An 18797-nucleotide genomic window follows, 5' to 3' on the forward strand; every position below is an offset into this window, starting at 1 on the left:
TGAGAAAATCCTCTTACATAAAGACCTCAGGTTTGTTAGCTGTGAAAAATACAGATTAATTAAAAATTTGTCATTTTAACATATGTCTGTTGCTATAATTTTTGTTATGCCAGGGTAAGTATTAAATCTCTCAATAAAATCCTGTTAGTGGAGCGAGCATGCCATTGTTTTCTTAGTCTGTGGGCATAGAATGTGCGTGATGCTAACGGAGTCGGGGTGAGATTTATACTGTATATCTGGGTTACATTGTGCAATAATTTTTTGCAGGGATACTTGTAACCAGAGAACCTTCAAGGTCCTGGAAATCTTAAAGCATTACTGGTTCTTATTACTGATATTATCATTACAAATTGTATAAGAATAAGCAAGAGCTACATTTCAACTGTAACCCAAATAGGAACTTACTATAAGTACCAAACAATTTTCATGTTCCCAAAATACAAGAAATTTTCATTTCACCAGAAGTTTCCTACATGTATTGAGTGAACATGAAACCCCTTGATTTTTGTTTTGTTTGACAACTTGACAGTAGTTGAAAATTAAAGTCAAAGTTGCTTAGTTTCAGTTCTCCACCACGTTACGGTGCTCAGGGGAATATTAGCCAGGTTCCCCATAACCCCCACCACAGACCCAACACTGTAGCAGTAATTGACAATGATAGCAGAGCCAGTGATTTTTCATCACTCTGGGTGAGGAGCGAACTCTCAGCATTCCAATAGTATGCCAAGACGCTAACTTCTATACCAACAACCACATGCATGTTCTTAGGATAATTTTTCGGTTAGAAGACAAAAGTTGATTTCCAGGGTCACCCTAGAGAAAAGATCATAGATGATGCATTTAAACAAGACAGACTGGGTAACTCCATCAGAAAAGCAGCATCATAAGGTGTGCTGATAACTCTGGAAACCCTGGGCTTTGACGGTATGCTGATATGTCTGGAATCCCTGAAATATGCCCTTAGTAAACGTTTTTGTGATGTCTTTCATGGAGCTTTAGATATTCTCAATTTCTAAATCATTAAGTATGAAACATAGACATCCTGATTCACATTTGAACGATCTACATCTTTATTTTTGAGGCCTCTAACCCTGTCAAACTTTCCCTAGGAATTAACACATCTTTCACCTTCTGAAACAACTGCATTTTGGGAAGGTTCTCTATGACATTTAGAACCCTGAATGGTTTTTCATTAATATTGCAAGCAGTCTTTTCACAGGCTACTTTGAATTAGATTGCAAGCTGTCATCAGTCACATGAGGTGGACAGCTACCAGATAATATAGGCAACTATAGTCTGTGGTTGGTGGTGAGGAGGGCCAGTCATTCTTCTTTGCCCCCGTTCCATAATTACTTGTAACCTTTCAACTTTGGCACTATAGTTATGATGTTGAAGGGTCTTGATTTGGCCAACTCGCTGCAACTATCTTTTTGATAAAGTGTGAGGTTCCTAGAATTAAATTTGATATTCTGAAATTGGGCCCTCATGCTATTATTACCATTATTAGGTAGTTTTATTAGACCACTGAGCTAATTTAATTAGTTCTCACAGGGCTGGTCAAAAGGATTTGTCTTTATTATAGTATAGATTTTATTTATTAATCTACAACTTCCTAAGTTATATACCTGGGATAACAGACAAGCCTGGAAAATCTGAAAAATTTAACCAATTTTAAAATTTAAAAATTTTATAATTGGGATACGTAATTGAAAATGATGGAGAATCAAACAGAATTCCTTTACCTCATTTGTTTCCAAACCTTCACATTCATTATAAATTGCATTTCAGACATTCACACAGAAAATGTTTTTGTTATTGTTTCTCTACAGTCTGCAAATAGGAATTGGATCATGTGGGCTATTCAGCAAGTATCCTTGGGTCAAACAAGTGACCAGTTCTTAGACAGTTCAGAATTACTTGTGTTGTTCCTTTTGATATGACGAATTCCATGTTCCAGCATTGGGCTTGATCTGTTGTAATTGTTATTCCATATATTCTGCCATTTACCTATAATGGGTTGTAGGGATAGCATATAATTATTAAAAGGAACAGTGGCGTTCCTGAGGGGGGTTGGGGGCTGTTTGAAATCGCCCCCCGGGCCCCTTCACAGCTTCACTCTGTTCTACCTCCCATCACTCCGTTCTACCTTCCCTTCACTCTGTTCTACCTCATTTCACTATGTTCTAACTTCTACCTCCATTTACTCTGTTCTATCTCCCTTCACTCTGTTCTACCTCCCTTCACTCTGTTCTTCCAGTTCCTCCCATCACTCTGTTCTTCCTCCCATCACTCTGTTCTACCTCCCTTTGAACCCTTTCACTATGTTCTACCTTCCCTTCACTCTATTCTAGCTCCCAACCCTTTCACTATGTTCTACCTTCCCTTCACTCTATTCTAGCTCCCTTCACTCTGTTCTACCTCCATTTACTCTGTTCTACCTCCCTTCACTCTGTCCTACCTCCCTTCACTCTGTCCTACCTCCCTTTCACTATGTTCTACCTTCCCTTCATTCTCTTCTACCTGCCCCTCACTCTGTTCTACCTGCCCTTCACTGTTCTAACTTCTTTTCACTCTGTTCTAACGCTCCAAACTTTGTTCTACCTCCATTCACTCTGTTCTAACTCCCTTCACTCTGATCTACCTCACTTCACATAATGGAGTCCCTTCCAGCCATATTGATTCATTTAACTCCCTCCACATCATATTGCCACCAGAGTACATTACTGTTATCCTCATTTTTACCATTTATCATTATGTTTAACTGGATTAAGTGGATCTTCAATTATTCAATGTACACCTAGTTTTAAGAAATAAAATTTCTGAAATTTGCATTTACAAGTGCCTTTAAAATGATCCTACAATTGCTCATATTCTAAAAATTTTCCGAGGGCCTTACAGCCACCCCCCGCCAACCCCCCAGCTGCTTTGGCTCACTTCGCTTGCCTCCCACCCCGTAAGAGGGGCCCAAAAATCTAGGAACGCCCCTGAACGGGAACATCGTGTGACCTCTTCATTATAGTTGCAGGTTTGTCAACTTCATTGCCTTTAATGCATATAATGTAGGAATCCAATATATTTGTACATTTTTTCCTGATGTCAAGGAATCTTTGAAGAGAATATCATCCAAGTCCATGGATCAAACTTCCCTCAGAGATCATGTGAGTAGGCTACTTTGCTTTTGCCACAAGTATTTAGTTATTCGTAGAAGGTGCTGTAACCAGATCACCTAGTTGAAATTTTCAGCTATCACAAGCCAGACCTGAAGGGTTTTTGTTATGAAATAAATCAAGTTACTGCTTTGTAAAAACTTTGTAATAATGTAGTATGAAAATGTATGAGATTATACTAATATTTCTGTAAAGCACTTGCCATTCGTTGTTGATTGAAATCTGGGCATTTATGTACCATCACTGTGTTACTGCATTCTTTACAGGCTGGAATTGGTCATGAGGAGTGGTTGAGAAGTAACCATGTGTTCAGTGATTTTGCTTAGGTGTCAGAAGGTAATACCACTTTTACATTGCTTGTATTAATGACTGTCAAACCTTACTTTCAGATTAACTCTCCCTAGCAGTAGAATACTCAGCTATTTAAAAGATATTAAGTTGCCTTTTTCACATTTATTTTTTTATATACCATATAAAAAGTAAAAGCAGGTTGGGATGTTTTTGGGAGGCCTGGAAATTTACCGTCTAACAGATGGGGTAGCCCTATAGCTTCCATGACATGGTAGGGGTACTAGATGATTATCAGCTAGGAAGTGAATGCAGCCTACATCTTTTTCTCTTATTTACTGAAACCAGGAAACATTAAAACTGATAAAGTAGTAAATAAATATAATTGCAAAAGCTTTCATTGTATACAATGATTTACAAAAAATTGTTTCATCAATGGCCAGATTTATGTATACATTACATAAAAATTCATTGACATTTTTACATATAATATTGCAATAAATTAACATAATATCCCATACTGTACATGGAGCCATTAAAAATTAGGTTGTACTGTATAATGGATCACCTGGAACTGTTTTTCATGTGTATAAGCTGTAGATACTGAATGTTTATTCTTATTTTCATCTGAAAAGCAAAGGAAACAATTTATATGAAATCTGTACACAATGCAGCTAAAATCATTGCATTAACTGTAAAAGCTCTTGACTATTACAAAATTCTTCACCAGGAATATAACAAACATCTGAAATGGTTCTTTACTTCAAAAATAAAGTAAATGCTTAATTATTTGCAAATCACTACACCAACTTAATAGGTGCTTGCAGTCATTTCAGGACACAAGTACTGTATTACCATGATAGTTCTTTACAGTATATGTATAAATGCCATACTGTCTAGCCCTCATAATATAGGATTGGCTGACACAGGACAGATCATTCCTCACATAATTTTATCTGACATTATAGCATTATATTACTCCTTATCGACATCATTATTCTGTGGATGTAAGGGGTTATCAAAGTCTACAGTATCATAGGGGTTACTATTCGCTGCAATACTTTCAGTTGTAAGTTCATTTTGGATGTCTGCATTATATTAAAACTGCAAAAACTATAGTGGTGCACAAAATTATTTTCAAATTAATGTTCCACATGCTCCCTGGCCATCAGAAAATTGACAGATAGCCACCATTTACTACTGAATCTTGCCTTGATAATGGAATAAAATACACAGTTCTTTGGATCAACACAGAATTTTCAAAAAGTACAAAACTTTGCAAAAGTAAAAATCTAACAACAGGCTACTTCTTTGGATAAAAAAAACATGAGTTTACTGTCATTATTGTTTTTAGTATACAATGATTATTAAAATACTGCAATCAATTTAAAATATACTGTCAGTTTAAAGTATACATGGAAATTAAACTCAACTATTCATATAAATTGGATTTAAAAAAATTTATTTTTTAATACAAACCCATCAGTTTACATATACCTAATCTTGAAGTAAGAATCTCCCCACACGTTAAAGGAAGAATAAAAACAACAATCACCTAGTGAGCATTAACAACCTGATCACCCTTGCTTCCTCCTCTGTGACTGCAAGCCACCATGCTCCATCCTTCAAAGGGATTTTGAAGAAGACAAGCAGAATGAACTCATCCACCTCCTCAAGAGCTCTCTGGAAGTGTTATAGTGAAACTGTTGCCAATAAATAATCACACTATGGGATGGCAATAAGAATCATAAACATCCATAGGGATGGCATGAATAGGGATAAATATGAAAAGTCAAGCCAGACCTTGGGGGTTACACTTCCCCAATTAAGGAGCCCCTTGGGATCTTAGCAGACAACTCTTCAGACAACTGCCAGTTGAAGAAGAATAAGGCTTCAAGTTCCCTGCTAGCAGACAAAGCCCAGGAGTTGGGTTGCTGCCACCCAGTCAGGAGCATAAAGAATTCCTCAAATAACTTCTCTTCTTCAAGGTTACAGTAGGACTTTCTTCTTAAAAACCCATCGGGGGGCTCTGAAGGCCACTGAACAAAACAGACATCAATGAGAAAATAAGAGTTTCTCTACAACAAAAACCTTTTTCTCATTATCACCACAGGAATTAATGCCACCTCCTGGCATTTTGGCCTCAATGGTCTCAGGCCCTTCTGTATGTACATCCACAAAAGCCTCATCCAAGCAAGACAAGGTTTGATTCCTCACAGAATGGAAGTCCTGAAGTGGGTTTGTGGGATTTTTAACATCTAAGGAAGTGGTAAAGGCAGACGAACTCCAACAGGAAAATAGTTGCTGTCCTAGTTATGAGGAACTGGAGGGCCTCTTATGCTTGGGTGCCTCCAGCCAAAGCTGGGGACATATTTTGGAACTTCAGATGGGGTATCTTAAATCTTATTGGAAAGGCAAAACATTGAGTAATGACTAGCAACACAACTGTATTGGCATAACTAGAGAACTAAGGATGTACTCATTTGAGATGTTTGTACCAAGCTGTAGAGGTCATTATATGGGCAGAAAAACATAATATGCACATAAGATTTCTTCTGGGGTTTTGGGATGTCACAGCCAACTGCCTATGCATGATACACCAGATTCTTCTGAGTTTCATATTTGAGGTAGGGATAGGAGCACTGTTCATGTTCACCACCTTGTTTGTCACTGCACAGGCTATGCTAACTGACAGGAGTACACTATGAAGAAGGACTGCACCAACAATAGGGCCACACTAGCAGCAGCCTCACGGACGGACATTCACACAACCTCAGGTGCAGATTATGCCAAGAACAAATAGCACAGATTCCAGGACCCAGGGACACAGCAGTAACACTTGACTTTGTGATAACTTGACCACAGTTCACCAGGAACACTTCTTTAAAAGAAACCAGGAACACTTCTTTAAAAGAAAGAGGTGCATCTGGGATTCTGTGAACATGAAACAGGTCTATTGTAAAGTACTGCATTAGGTTTGTATAGAAAAATCTTTTAACAAATTTTTTTTTTTTTTTGGAAAAAAATTACTTGGCCTAGGTAATACTGAAGTAAGAAAACAAATTTGAAAGAGAATTAGAATTCAGGTACAATATATCACACAAGTATCCAAAATACGTACTAAAAAACGTACCATCTAAACAGGTGGACAACATCACCAGGACATGACTTTAAAAGGGTGGTTTTCAGCTGCTCCAAGTTGTCAGAAACAGTGTGCAGTATGTCACTATCTTGACATAAATATGTGAGGCCTGCAATTTCCCCAGACAAACTTCTTACTTTCTTGGCCAAATTTTGTATCTGAAATTATCAACTGTTATGTTATCAACTATTTATATTATTTCCTCATGATTAGGGTATATATTAACTTACTGTAGTAAGGGAATTAACATTGAAGGAAAGTAGTTATTAAAAACAGGTCACTGCATTCTGAACACTAACCTTCTGTTGCCAATCAGATTTTAAAATTGCCTCAAACATTAGGACACTTAGAGACCAAACTTTTTCTTATTTTTCATATTTAGCTTACAACAGCATACTGCACTACTATCATCTCTGTATTTAGATTAATCTTAAACTAAAGCTAAAATTACATAGATGCAAATGACAAAAATTCCATAACTTACTAATATAGTTTTATCCTTTACAGATCCATCAGTGATAGAAGGAACATCTTGTTTATCTTGTTCCTGTTTGATGGTTGACACAACCATTGAAAGATGAAGAGTTATAAAAGGACTATTTCTGTACTGCTCTGGTAAGCTATCCCAAGTGATGGATGGGTGGAGATCAGATGTAATAACTGCCATAATATGTTTGCATGGGTAATTGAATGCCTGCCAGTCTTTGCACTGACAATTAGGTAAGCCTTCTCCAGCATCTAAGTGAACTTCAGACACAGCCTCCTCTGAAGATGGACTGCTTACATGAAACACATTATTGTTAACAGTTTTTATCACATGATTTTTATATGCTTTACTATCCTCCCATCTTTCCATCATGTGCTTAACAAAATGCATAGGTCTGTTTCTCAGAAAGACTGGGATAGTTGTACCAAGGGCTCGAACCTCCGAGCTGCAGCGGATATTTTCACGAAGGTACCTAAAATTTAATACATTTATTAGCAAGTGAATCATAAAATTTTATTTTTATACACTGTACTTGGCCATATCCTTCAATGGTACAAGAAAATTGTAAATACAAGTATCTTGTTGATGAACAGAGAGAAAGCATGAAGTTTGTACAGTACTACATTTACTTCTCTACATAGAGCTCATTCCATTCTGAGAGCTCATTCAGAAGTACTACAAAGTTAGCCAAGGCATCTAGAACTGTAGTAACCCTACAGCATTTAGCATTGTATAGTTAAGAAGTATTTTATCAATTCAACTTGGTCTTTGTAAATGAAATAAAGTTTATAACAAACAAAAAATCTTTAATCTTTCCTTAATAAAGTGGTAATAAAACACATCAAAGTTTGTCTATCCCACGTATCATGCAAGTCCCATTTTGGCTAGATTAGATTATGCTTACAAAACAGCCAGTCGTTCTCTTTGGTCAGCTGACGACCCTCCTATCCCAACCTTCAACTTCCAACAAAAAACCTCTGTTGTATTTTTTTTACTACTGGTTTTAGGTACATTTTGACAACCAACAACTGAAAAATAATTTTTTATTTCCATTATTTTCTGTTAGCTAATCTTGCTGTCTACTGCTATCAAAAATATGCAAACCTCTCTCATATGTTTATAGACATCTTTTGTACATAAGCTTGAAGCCAGAAGGAAATCAAAGTTGTGATTTTTATTGTTACTGATTTCAGGTGCATTTTAACAACCACAACTGAGAGTTAAAGGAAAAAATGTTTACTCAAACCATAGAATCCTTTATTAGGCAAAGCAGCAGAGACAAATTTGAAATGCCTGCAGAGCTTTGAATTTCGCACTTATTTACAACCTTTAAACAAATGGACAAAAGTTCACATCGTTGATAGTTCATATGTGGCAGGCTTACTGTACTCTAAACAGCAAAGACATGGGCACTGAGATTCTGAAGAGATGTTACTACAGATTGCCAAAATCCTTGACCAGTGAGAGGTTATCAAATCATCATTAATGAGAATGACTGACTAACTAACTTGACTGTGTCACAACAGGGCCACTGCTACTGAGAAGTCTTTTACACAGAAACCAACAACAAAATTTTTAAAAAATACAATAGATTAATAGTACTGGACTTGATTTGATTCAAAGAAAGTACCGTATTTGACGGCGTATAAGACGCACTTCTTTAATAAAAAAATGGCCTAAAAAATCCCCTTGCGTCCTATGTAGATAATGTAGGCTCAAAAATGATATTTTAATGATAAAATAAAGTTTGTTCATACTTACCTGGCAGATATATATATAGCTGTATTCTCTGATAGTCCGACAGAATTTCAAAACTTACGACACACGCAGTGGGAGATCAGGTGGTTAGTACCCATTCCCGCCGCTGGGAGGCAGGTATCAGGAACCATTCCCATTTTCTATTCAGATTTTCTAATGCCACTGTCTCCTGAGGGGAGGTGGGCGGGCACTATGAATATATATATCTGCCAGGTAAATATGAACAAACTTTATTTTATCATTAAAATATCATTTTGTTCATGAGACTTACCTGTCAGATATATATATATAGCTGAATACCACCACTGGAGGTGGGTACAGACAGAATAGGATTTAGGAAACACAATACATGTAGGTGAATGATACCTTGGTTCCTTACCTGTTAGCATAGCTGACTTCGTGATTACTGTCACCCAAGTCCGCTTCTGCTTTACTAGAGTCTCCAGCAAGGAAGTGACCTGTATAGCTGGTGAGTTCTAGATGATCTGTCAACGGGGGCGTGACCACGATGTGACTAGACCATATTGACCATACAGTGAGGGCAAACGAAGTAAAAAACAACCACCTGACCAAGCCTAACTAAGTTAGGATATCACAACTAAAGCTAACAAGTGGGAAGTCCGCCTCTGGCGGTCGACCCAACAACCATAAAAAACACTTTCTAACCATTTTCTATAGGATAGGATGAGTGTCATTCCCTGCCCCCAGGAATGTATCTGTGGAAACGTATGGTCCTAGCGAGAAGCAGTTCTCATGTCATCTTCACATCTCTCAGGTAGTGTGAAGCGAACACAGAGTTGCTACGCCAAAATGTGGCACCCAGAATGTTACTGAGTGTCATATTCTTCTGAAAAGCCACTGAAGTTGCAACCGCCCTCACTTCGTGTGCATTGACTTCGTGAGCATTGACTTTCAGAAGTTTAAAATCAGTGTCTTGACAGCATAAATGGGCTTCTTTAATCGTGTCCCTCAGGAAGAATGCCAGAGCATTCTTCGACATAGGTAAGTCCGGTCTCTTCACTGAACACCATAAATTATCCAAGGGGTCTCGACTTTCCTTCGTTTTGTCTAAGTAGACTTTGAGAGCCCTAACAGGGCAAAGGACTCTCTCTGGCTCTTGAACCAGAATCTCAGCCATACCCTTGATTTCGAAGCTCTTGGGCCAAGGGTTAGACGGGTTCTCGTTTTTCGCTAAAAAAGTAGGACTTAAAGAACAAACTGCGTTATGTCCTTTAAAGCCTATATGTCTACTGAAGGCTTGAAGTTCGCTAACCCTCTTCGCAGTTGCTAGAGCGGTTAGAAAAATAGTCTTTCTGGTAATGTTCCTCAATGTCGCAGAACGAAGAGGCTCGAAAGGACTGGACATCAGGAACCGTAACACTACATCTAAATTCCAAGAAGGAGTCCTTTGCCGAGGCACCTTCGAGGTTTCGAATGATCTAAATAGATCGTGAAGGTCTTTGTTGTTAGTCAGGTCCAGGTTTCTATGCCTAAAAACGGATGATAGCATACTCCTATATCCCTTGATAGTCGGGACCGCTAGTTTGACTTCACTCCTCAGAAATAAGAGGAAGTCTGCTATCTGACTCACAGAGGTCGTGGCAGAGGAAATGCCCTTCTTTCTACACCATCTCCTAAACACGGTCCACTTCGATTGGTACAAATTACTGGAAGAGAATCTTCTGGCTCTGGCAATAGCTCTCGCCACTGGTCTAGAAAAACCTCTCGCTCTGGCCAGCTTCTCGATAGTCTGAATGCAGTCAGACTCAGAGCGGGGAGGTTTTTGTGGTACCTCTCGAAGTGGGGCTGTCTGAGTAGATCGACTCTCATGGGCAGTGTTCTCGGAAAGTCCACTAGGAAGGACATGACCTCTGTGAACCACTCCCTCGAAGGCCAAAATGTCAATGTCATCCTCGTCCCTTCCGACGACGCAAACTTCCTGATGACTTCTCCGAGGATTTTGAACGGGGGAAAGGCATACACGTCCATCCCCGTCCAATCCCAGAGAAGAGCATCTACCGAGATCGCTCCTGGGTCGAGTACAGGGGAGCAGTAAAGAGGAAGTCTCTTCGTCTTGGAAGTTGCAAAGAGATCTACCAAGGGGCGTCCCCATAGCTTCCACAGTCCCTGACACACCTCTTGGTGCAGGGTCCACTCGGTCGGTAGCAGTTGTTGTTGCTGACTTACAAGATCCGCACGGACGTTCTCTACACCTGCAACGAACCTCGTGAGGATCGTAATATTCCGGGCCTGTGCCCACAGAAGGATGTCCTTTGCTAAAGCGAACAGGGACCGAGAGTGAGTTCCTCCCTGTTTCTTTAGGTAAGCCAGGGCCGTGGTGTTGTCCGAGTTGATCTGGACTACTCGGTTCGTGACCTGTCCTCGAAAGAAAAGTAGGGCCAACTGAATCGCCCCCAATTCTTTGAGGTTTATGTGCCAGGACACCTGTTCCCCTCTCCAGGTGCCCGACACTTCTTCCCCCCCTAGTGTTGCTCCCCATCCCGATGTGGACGCGTCGGAAAACAACACTAGGTCGGGGTTCTGAAGTTTGAGAGAAAAGCCTTCTGCCAACTTTGATGGATCGAGCCACCACCTTAGGTGATCCTTCACCTTTGGCGAGATCTTCAGAGAAACTTCCAGATTCTCCTTGTCCTGCCAGTTCTCTGCAAGGAAGAATTGAAGCGGTCTGAGATGCAGTCTCCCCAGGGAAACAAACTTCTCCAGCGATGAAATGGTCCCCAGCAGACTCATCCATTCCCTCACCGAGCATGTTTCTTTCCGCAGGAAGGCTGAAACTTTGTCTAAGCACTGTTGTTGTCTTTCTTGTGACGGAAAAGCTCGAAAAGCCACTGAATCCATCTGAATCCCCAGATAAACGATGGACTGAGTCGGGGTCAGATGGGACTTTTCGAAATTCACCAGAAGTCCTAGGGACTTCGTCAAGTTCAAAGTCGTGTGAAGATCCTCCAGACACCCCGGCATTGACGAGGCTCGAATGAGCCAATCGTCCAAATAAAGTGAGACTCTTATTCCTGCAAGGTGAAGCCATCTCGCAACATTCCTCATTAAAACCGTGAAGACCATAGGGGCTGTGATGAGCCCGAAGCAGAGAGCCCTGAACTGATAAACCTGTCCCCGGGACAAATCTCAGGTACTTCCTTGATAGAGGATGTATAGGGACGTGAAAGTAGGCGTCCTGGAGATTGAGAGAAACCATCCAGTCGCCTGGTCTTAAGGCTCCCATAACCGACTGGGACGTCTCCATTTTTAACTTTTCTTTCAGAACGAAATGGTTCAACCTGCTGACGTCCAGGACTGGTCTCCATCCTCCTGACTGCTTCGGGACCAGAAACAACCTGTTGTAAAAGCCCGGGGATTGTAAATCTGAGACCTGTTCCACAGCTCTCTTCTCGAGCATTTAATCGAGCAGGTCGAAGAGAATCTGCTGCTTCTCCTGCTGATAGGATGGCGACAGATCCTTGGGCTTCGTGCATAATGGGGGTAAGACGAGGAATGGGATCTTGTATCCCTTTTCGATGACTTCGAGGGACCAGTTGTCCGTCCCTCTCTCTCTCCAGGCTCTTGCAAAGGAAAGAAGCCTGGCTCCAACCGGTGTCTGAAGGTCCACAGAGTCACTTCTTGCCCCTGGGCTTAGAAGGGGCTCTACCTCTGGAGAGACCTCTTCCTCGAAAGGACGATCTTGAAGAGGCTCCTCCACGAAAGGGCTTCTGAATCTTGGAAGCCTGCCCAAGGGAAGAAGTCGAAGGGACTGCTGGACGTCTAGAAGACTGGGCCAGGAGGTCCTGAGTAGCCTTCTCTTGCAAAGTGGCGGCAGTATCCTTGACTAAGGACTGGGGAAAAAGATGGCTAGACATCGGAGCGAACAGCAACTCTGCCCTCTGAGAAGGAGAGACCGACTTCGCAGTGAAGTTGCAGTAAATGGCTCTCTTCTTTAAAAGCCCCGTACAGAAGTGGGCAGCCAGCTCTTGGAGCCATCCCTAACCGCCTTGTCCATGCAAGATAGGACGCTGAACAAATCTCCCAGACTAATGGAGTCAGGGCTACGAGCCTGCAAGTCCAGGACTCCCAGGCACCAGTCCAGAAAGTTGAAAACTTCCAATGTCCTGAAGAGGCCTTTCAGATGGTGATCGGTCTCAGACAACGTCCAGGACACCTTCGCTGACGAAAGGAGAGACCTTCTGGGGGCGTCCACAAGGCTGGCGAAGTCCCCTTAGGAAGAGGAAGGAACTCTCCAACCAACCTCCTCTCCCGTCTCGTACCAAATCCCCGCTTTCCCACTCAATCTTGACGGAGGCAGGGCGAAGGAAGTCTTGCACTGGGTCTTCCTGGAGTCCATCCACTCCTGAACCTTCTTAAAGGCCCTCTTCGTAGAGAGAGACGTGGCCATTTTCACAAAACCTGAAGTCTTTTGCGATTTAGACGAGGTTAACTGCGAAGGGGGAGGGCGAGGAGCAGAAGGTTGAAACTTGTCCCCAAACAAGTCCGTCAGCAACCTTGTCAAGACTTGGTAGTCGGAAGAAGCTGAAGAAGACGAGGACTGATCCTCAACTGCAGGTTCCGATGCACTAGACAGCTCTCCTTCTTCAACAGGAGCAACCGAAGAGACTGGAGAAACACCGGGAGGTCGAAGCCCTTGCAGACCAACACGCAAAAGGGACTTCTGCTTGGAAGAAGTCCGAGAGGGGTCGCGAAAATCTCGGCAAGAAGAGTCTTGACGAGCGTCCTGACAAGCGTCCCGACGAGCGTCCCAACGAGCGTCCCGATGAGGACGAGCAGCATGGGCGGCATCTTGCCGAGCAGCATGAGGAGTGTCATGCTTAGCAGCATGAGAAGCATCATGGCGAGAAGCCAGAGGAGCGTCGTAACGAGGGGCGACAAGCCTAGCAGCATGGAGAGCTTCAGAAAGAGGGAATTGGCGATCCCTGCTGAGACCAGTAAAGCGCTGAGCCAAAGGACTTCTAGAGGGCGGCGAAGCATGAGAAGACAACGAACGCGGAGAAGGAGAAGGGGATGATTTGGACCTCTTGATCGGCAGCCGGGAATCCTTCCGACGACGACACGTATCAGTCTCCTTCTGGGCCATTAACGAAGCCAATTGCCTCTGCATGTCTAGCAGAAGCTTACGAGTAGGAGAAGTCTCCTCCTCAGGAGAAGGGCTGATCCTGTGAGAAGATGAGAAGTGAGGGGACGCCTTCTTCCTTCTCATAGGGGAAGCAACAGCTCTCTTCCTGGAGCGACCGGGGCGCTCAAAAGCGTCATCGTCCGATGACGTCCTGGTCCTCTTCTGCGGCGGGATGGCGTCAAAATTCTCCGGAGAAGAGCGAAGAGCGTCACGAGAAAAGGGACGTGAAGCGTCCCCTTCTTTGAAGCTTCTCTTCAAAGGGCGAGAGTCCTCCCGAGAGTTCCACCCCCGACGCGGGGAGGAAGATTCGGGGGACGAGAAGCAATCCTTAAGGATTCGTGCCCGAGCACGATCCTTGGCAGCCTGGGAAGCGTCAACAGGACCTGCCGAAGGGACGCCAGATCGGTGGGGGGTCCGCGTAACCCTCTTGCGGCTTTTGACTTGCCCACTCCCTGAGTCCTGGGAGTCCGGCAGAGGTCTATGCCTAGAGGCATTATACAGCCGATCTGACACCCCCTCCACAACACTAGGGGGACAGACACTATCACTGCACTTCACAGCACTTTGAAGAGCGAACATTTTAGCTTCCAAGTTACGAATGGAAGACATAATAACCGACAGGGCATCACCTTCCGCAGACACAACCTTGGGGCCCGGGGGCAACACCACAGGGTTAGGAAAAGCTACGTCTACAGGAGGGTTAGCAGGTGAAAAAACACTAGCCTGACTCCTACTCACTGAAACACTTCTGGAGGAAGACCTCCTGATCCTATCCCGCTCTAACTTTCTCACATAGGAATCATAAGTCTTCCAACTAGCATCAGGCAAAGATTCACACTCCTTGCATCGATCATTCAATAAACAAACATGCCCCCTACACCTCGAGCATACAGTGTGAGGATCTACCGAAATTTTCGGTAGCCTCACCTTACAGTCTTGCACACAGCAAACTCTATAACTAGAAGAACTAGATTCAGACATCTTAATCCAAGGAAAAAAACAGAGCCAAATCCAAAACAGTCCACAAATGCGTATGCCTAGCCACAAGTCCAAGTCAAAAAACCAAAAGTCAAACAAATACTTAAGTGACAACCAAGTTTACGAAATCCAAGACGGAGGTACTGAAAACAGGTGTTGACAGTACCGGCGACAGAGAAAATCTGAATAGAAAATGGGAATGGTTCCTGATACCCGCCTCCCAGCGGCGGGAATGGGTACTAACCACCTGATCTCCCACTGCGTGTGTCGTAAGTTTTGAAATTCTGTCGGACTATCAGAGAATACAGCTATATATATATCTGACGGGTAAGTCTCATGAACAAATTTAAGAATTTTGGCCTAAATTATACATGAAACGTCACGTAGATGTTGTAGCCTAGCCTAACATTCGGTGTTATCCTAATAACCTATTAAAAACCAAAGTTTATTATAATTATTTATCATTATCACACTTACCATCACCGCAATTACTACTGCTAGTATTATAATCAATATCTACGTTGTTATTATCGATATTTTCATTAAAATGTGTTAATATCATTATCGTCGTCTACAGCGCATCGCCACATTTCACATTTACAGACTTATAGTATGTGTGCTGCCACCTATTGGTGATTATCTCGAGAGCTTTACCGATAACAAGGCTTCGTTCAGTTGGTAATATGGATTGTGTTTTCTTCTTCCCCAAATATTTTCCATAATCATTTTACTGTACATCACCAACGTCGTCTGCACGCTTACAAACGATGGTGCTGCCACCTAACGGTATTCATATCAAGCCAAGAGGCAGCTTTCAGCTGCAGTGATGAAACGTAGTAAATTCCAGAGCTTGATTGCATACTTTTATAATATATAATGGATATATATAACATATATTACCGTAGGTAACATCTTTATTAATGTTTTTGTTGATTCTGCTGGTAAGAAACAATGTTTACAAATGAATGTGTTGCAATCTATTGGTAAACCTGTGAGGTAGCTTTCAGCAGCAGACGAAACATTCGATCGTAGTAAATGGCTGATTGTATAATACATATTTTGATAAATATAAATATGGTAAATAACTTCTTTATTAATGTTTTTGTTGATTCTGTTGGTAAGAAACAATATGCATATGATAACCTAATACTACAGTTTTTACTTACCAAAATCATATGAGCATAGGCTAGGAAACCTTATTTTTTTTTCCCTCAATGTCCAGCTGAAATTGGGGTGCGTCCTATGCAGACATGCGTCTTATAAGCCATCAAATACGGTAAATTAAAATTATATTTGTTCCAGAAGATAGTAATAAAACTACAGATCCCAATAAAATTGTACACAACACTCCTTAAAATGTTAAGAGAAACTTAGTACTTCCAGCTACCTCCTACATAAGACAAAGAAGCCTCTCAGTTTCAAGAAGCCAACTGACCAGCAAATGCTCAGCAGTCAGCAGGACCAGGTAATCATTCCCAGCCCGAGAAGAACCCTAAAAGAGTTCAGAGGTCTGGTTAAACAAATCATTTATAACTAACTAACCAGGTAATCATCATCCCTGTACGGAGGTATTGTCATCAGTGCACGTCACATGGTACTCTATAGGTATTGCTTAAAGTTTTTTGCAATGTCCCTTCGGCCCCTAGCTGCAATCCCTTTCAATTCTTTTACTCTACCTCTGTTCAGATTATCTTTGAGTGCAGAGTAATTCAAAATAGATTTTAGTGCTGCATTCGATTTAGTAGATCACACGGCACTTATTTATAAACTTAAGAATCTTAGAGTGGGTGATATGTTTTAGGATTACTTCAAGGTTTCCTTACAGGTAGGCAGCAGCAAGTTGCTGTGGACGGGATCTTTAGTGAACCAAGACCTATTTTGTCTGGAGTTCCACAGGGTAGTGTTCTTGGTCCACTGTTATTTTTAGTGTGTACATGTACAAGTGATATGGTTGTTGGGCTGGAAAACAAAATTGTTCAGTATGCCAATGATGCAACACTTGTGGGTGTAGTAAAGTCTCCATTTATGAGAAATGAAGGGGCCCTCAGCCTCACCAGGACATGGACCGGATCAGTGAATGGTGAAGTCACTGGGGTATGAGGCTGAACTCTAGTAAAATGAAAACACTACTGATTAGCAGATCTCATGCAGATTTCCCACCACATCCTCCCCTTCGGGTGGATGGAACTTTGCTGAACGAGTCTGGAGCTTTAACTATTCTAGGTGGAACAATTTGATTCACAACTAACTTTGAGAAACATCTAATGAAAGTTTCAGCAAATGTCGCAAAAAAGTTAGGTATCGTTCATAAGGCTTCATATATTTATAACAGTGATAAAGCCAATGCAACCTGTTTTAGGTCATTTGTGCTTCCTTTACAAGAATACTGTTCTCTGGTGTGAATGTCTGCTTCTGCCAAAGATTTCTCTCTTTTAGACAGAGTAGTTTGCGGTGTTAGGTTTGTTTCCTAATAGTAGCAGTCATGACTTGGACCACTGATGGATGGTCTCTTGTTTGTCACTTTTTCATAAGTAGGATGTATTGTTTGTCACTTTTTCATATGCAAGTTGTATTTCAACAGAGATCTTTCACATTCACAATTGATCCCTGATCCCCTTTACCTGCCAAGAGCAAACAGATTCACTGAATGGCAGCACCAATATGCAGTTTGTGTGCCTTGCTATCGAACTTCTCAGTTCCTCTTCTTCTTCTTCTTCTTTTTAACGTGCTTTTATTCCCATTTTTGTATGGGGTAAGCACGATGCCTTCTTTTGAAGGACTTTTGATTTGGCTTTGGGGTAGACCTGTGGTCTCGTTCGGCTGCCCTGCCTGACATCGCTTAGACCCGATGCATTATGTTTCATGTATCATACCCGACCCAACGCCCTTTCTTCCCAGCAGCGAGAAGTTATTGCGGGTATGGCGAGAGTTCGAGACGTGTGAGATGTTTGTTATGTTTTTAGAAGGTGTTGTAGTGGCTTTGTTTTGTGTGTGTATTTAGTCTGTAACATCCATTTGCTTTTTAAGCAAACCTATCCGTTGATTACATATATAATCCCGGGATGTCTACACGGATAGCAAAGTGTCTGCCTCTCTGATCAGTCGGCTGCGGGATTGAACCCGCGCCACAGACCTCTACGAAGTCCGAAGCTGCTGCTGTAACCGACTGAGCCATCGAGGCTCTCCGAACTTCTCAGTTCCAGAGGTCCTTTATTCCTCACACCGTTGGACTGTGGAACAGACTCCCAGAGGATGCTGTGCAATTGGAACTTCAGAAGCTCAAGCAGACATGCAATGCATTACTACCCTAATACTATTCTCCTTGCATTTTAATACATTTTTATCTATTTATTAATTTAATTTTTTCTTTTTTAATAAGTGGGATCTCTTCCTTTTGTATTTCCCTTACCCTTCTCTTACTTTTTCCCAATGAACACCATATTCTTTGGATGCTTGAATTTCAAGTCAATGGGCCCTATGGGCTTGTTCCATATGAATAGGTTTCATCTTCTGAATGATAGTAATAATAATAATAATAATAACAATTGTTTCATAAGGCAACTGCATGGTTTTCTTCCTGTTACACCTTTCAAACCTTTTTTGCTCTGTTTCCCTTTCACCACTGAATGACCTCATAGGTCCCACCACTTAGACCTAAATTTTATAATCCAATTCCAGCCAGTCTTAACAAAACCAAGAAAAACACCTAATACAATATGTAACTCTAGAGATTTATAAAACTGTCTGTGTGAGTGTATCTGGAAATATATAGCAAATCATCTACATGGTAACTTTTAATAACAGAAGGAAAATAGATGATAAAGAAAATGGAAT

At 41.5% G+C, this 18797-nt stretch overlaps 1 protein-coding gene and 1 long non-coding RNA gene across 3 annotated transcripts in view; one reads left to right on the plus strand and one right to left on the minus strand.

Moving 5' to 3' along the window:
• LOC136839142 (uncharacterized) overlaps positions 1-7240 on the plus strand; it is a 27592-nt gene extending 20352 nt beyond the window's left edge. The window contains exons 2-3 of the long non-coding RNA XR_010853215.1: positions 3434-3503; positions 7105-7240. This is a non-coding gene — a long non-coding RNA (uncharacterized lncRNA). The remainder of the gene's footprint in view (positions 1-3433; positions 3504-7104) is intronic.
• Positions 3606-18797, minus strand: part of LOC136839140 (uncharacterized) — a 60754-nt gene continuing 45562 nt past the window's right edge. The window contains exons 11-13 of one of the 2 annotated variants that reach the window (XM_067104815.1): positions 7082-7556; positions 6589-6755; positions 3606-3793 (exon numbers count right to left, since the gene is read on the minus strand). In XM_067104815.1, the coding sequence (XP_066960916.1) occupies positions 3787-3793; positions 6589-6755; positions 7082-7556 (649 nt within the window). In that variant the 3' untranslated portion in view covers positions 3606-3786. Of the gene's footprint in view, positions 3794-3823; positions 4083-6588; positions 6756-7081; positions 7557-18797 lie in introns of those variants that run through there. The other variant, XM_067104816.1, reaches the window with a different exon arrangement.

This window comes from Macrobrachium rosenbergii, chromosome 6 (assembly GCF_040412425.1).
Source record: "Macrobrachium rosenbergii isolate ZJJX-2024 chromosome 6, ASM4041242v1, whole genome shotgun sequence".
NCBI classification, from domain to species: domain Eukaryota; kingdom Metazoa; phylum Arthropoda; class Malacostraca; order Decapoda; family Palaemonidae; genus Macrobrachium; species Macrobrachium rosenbergii.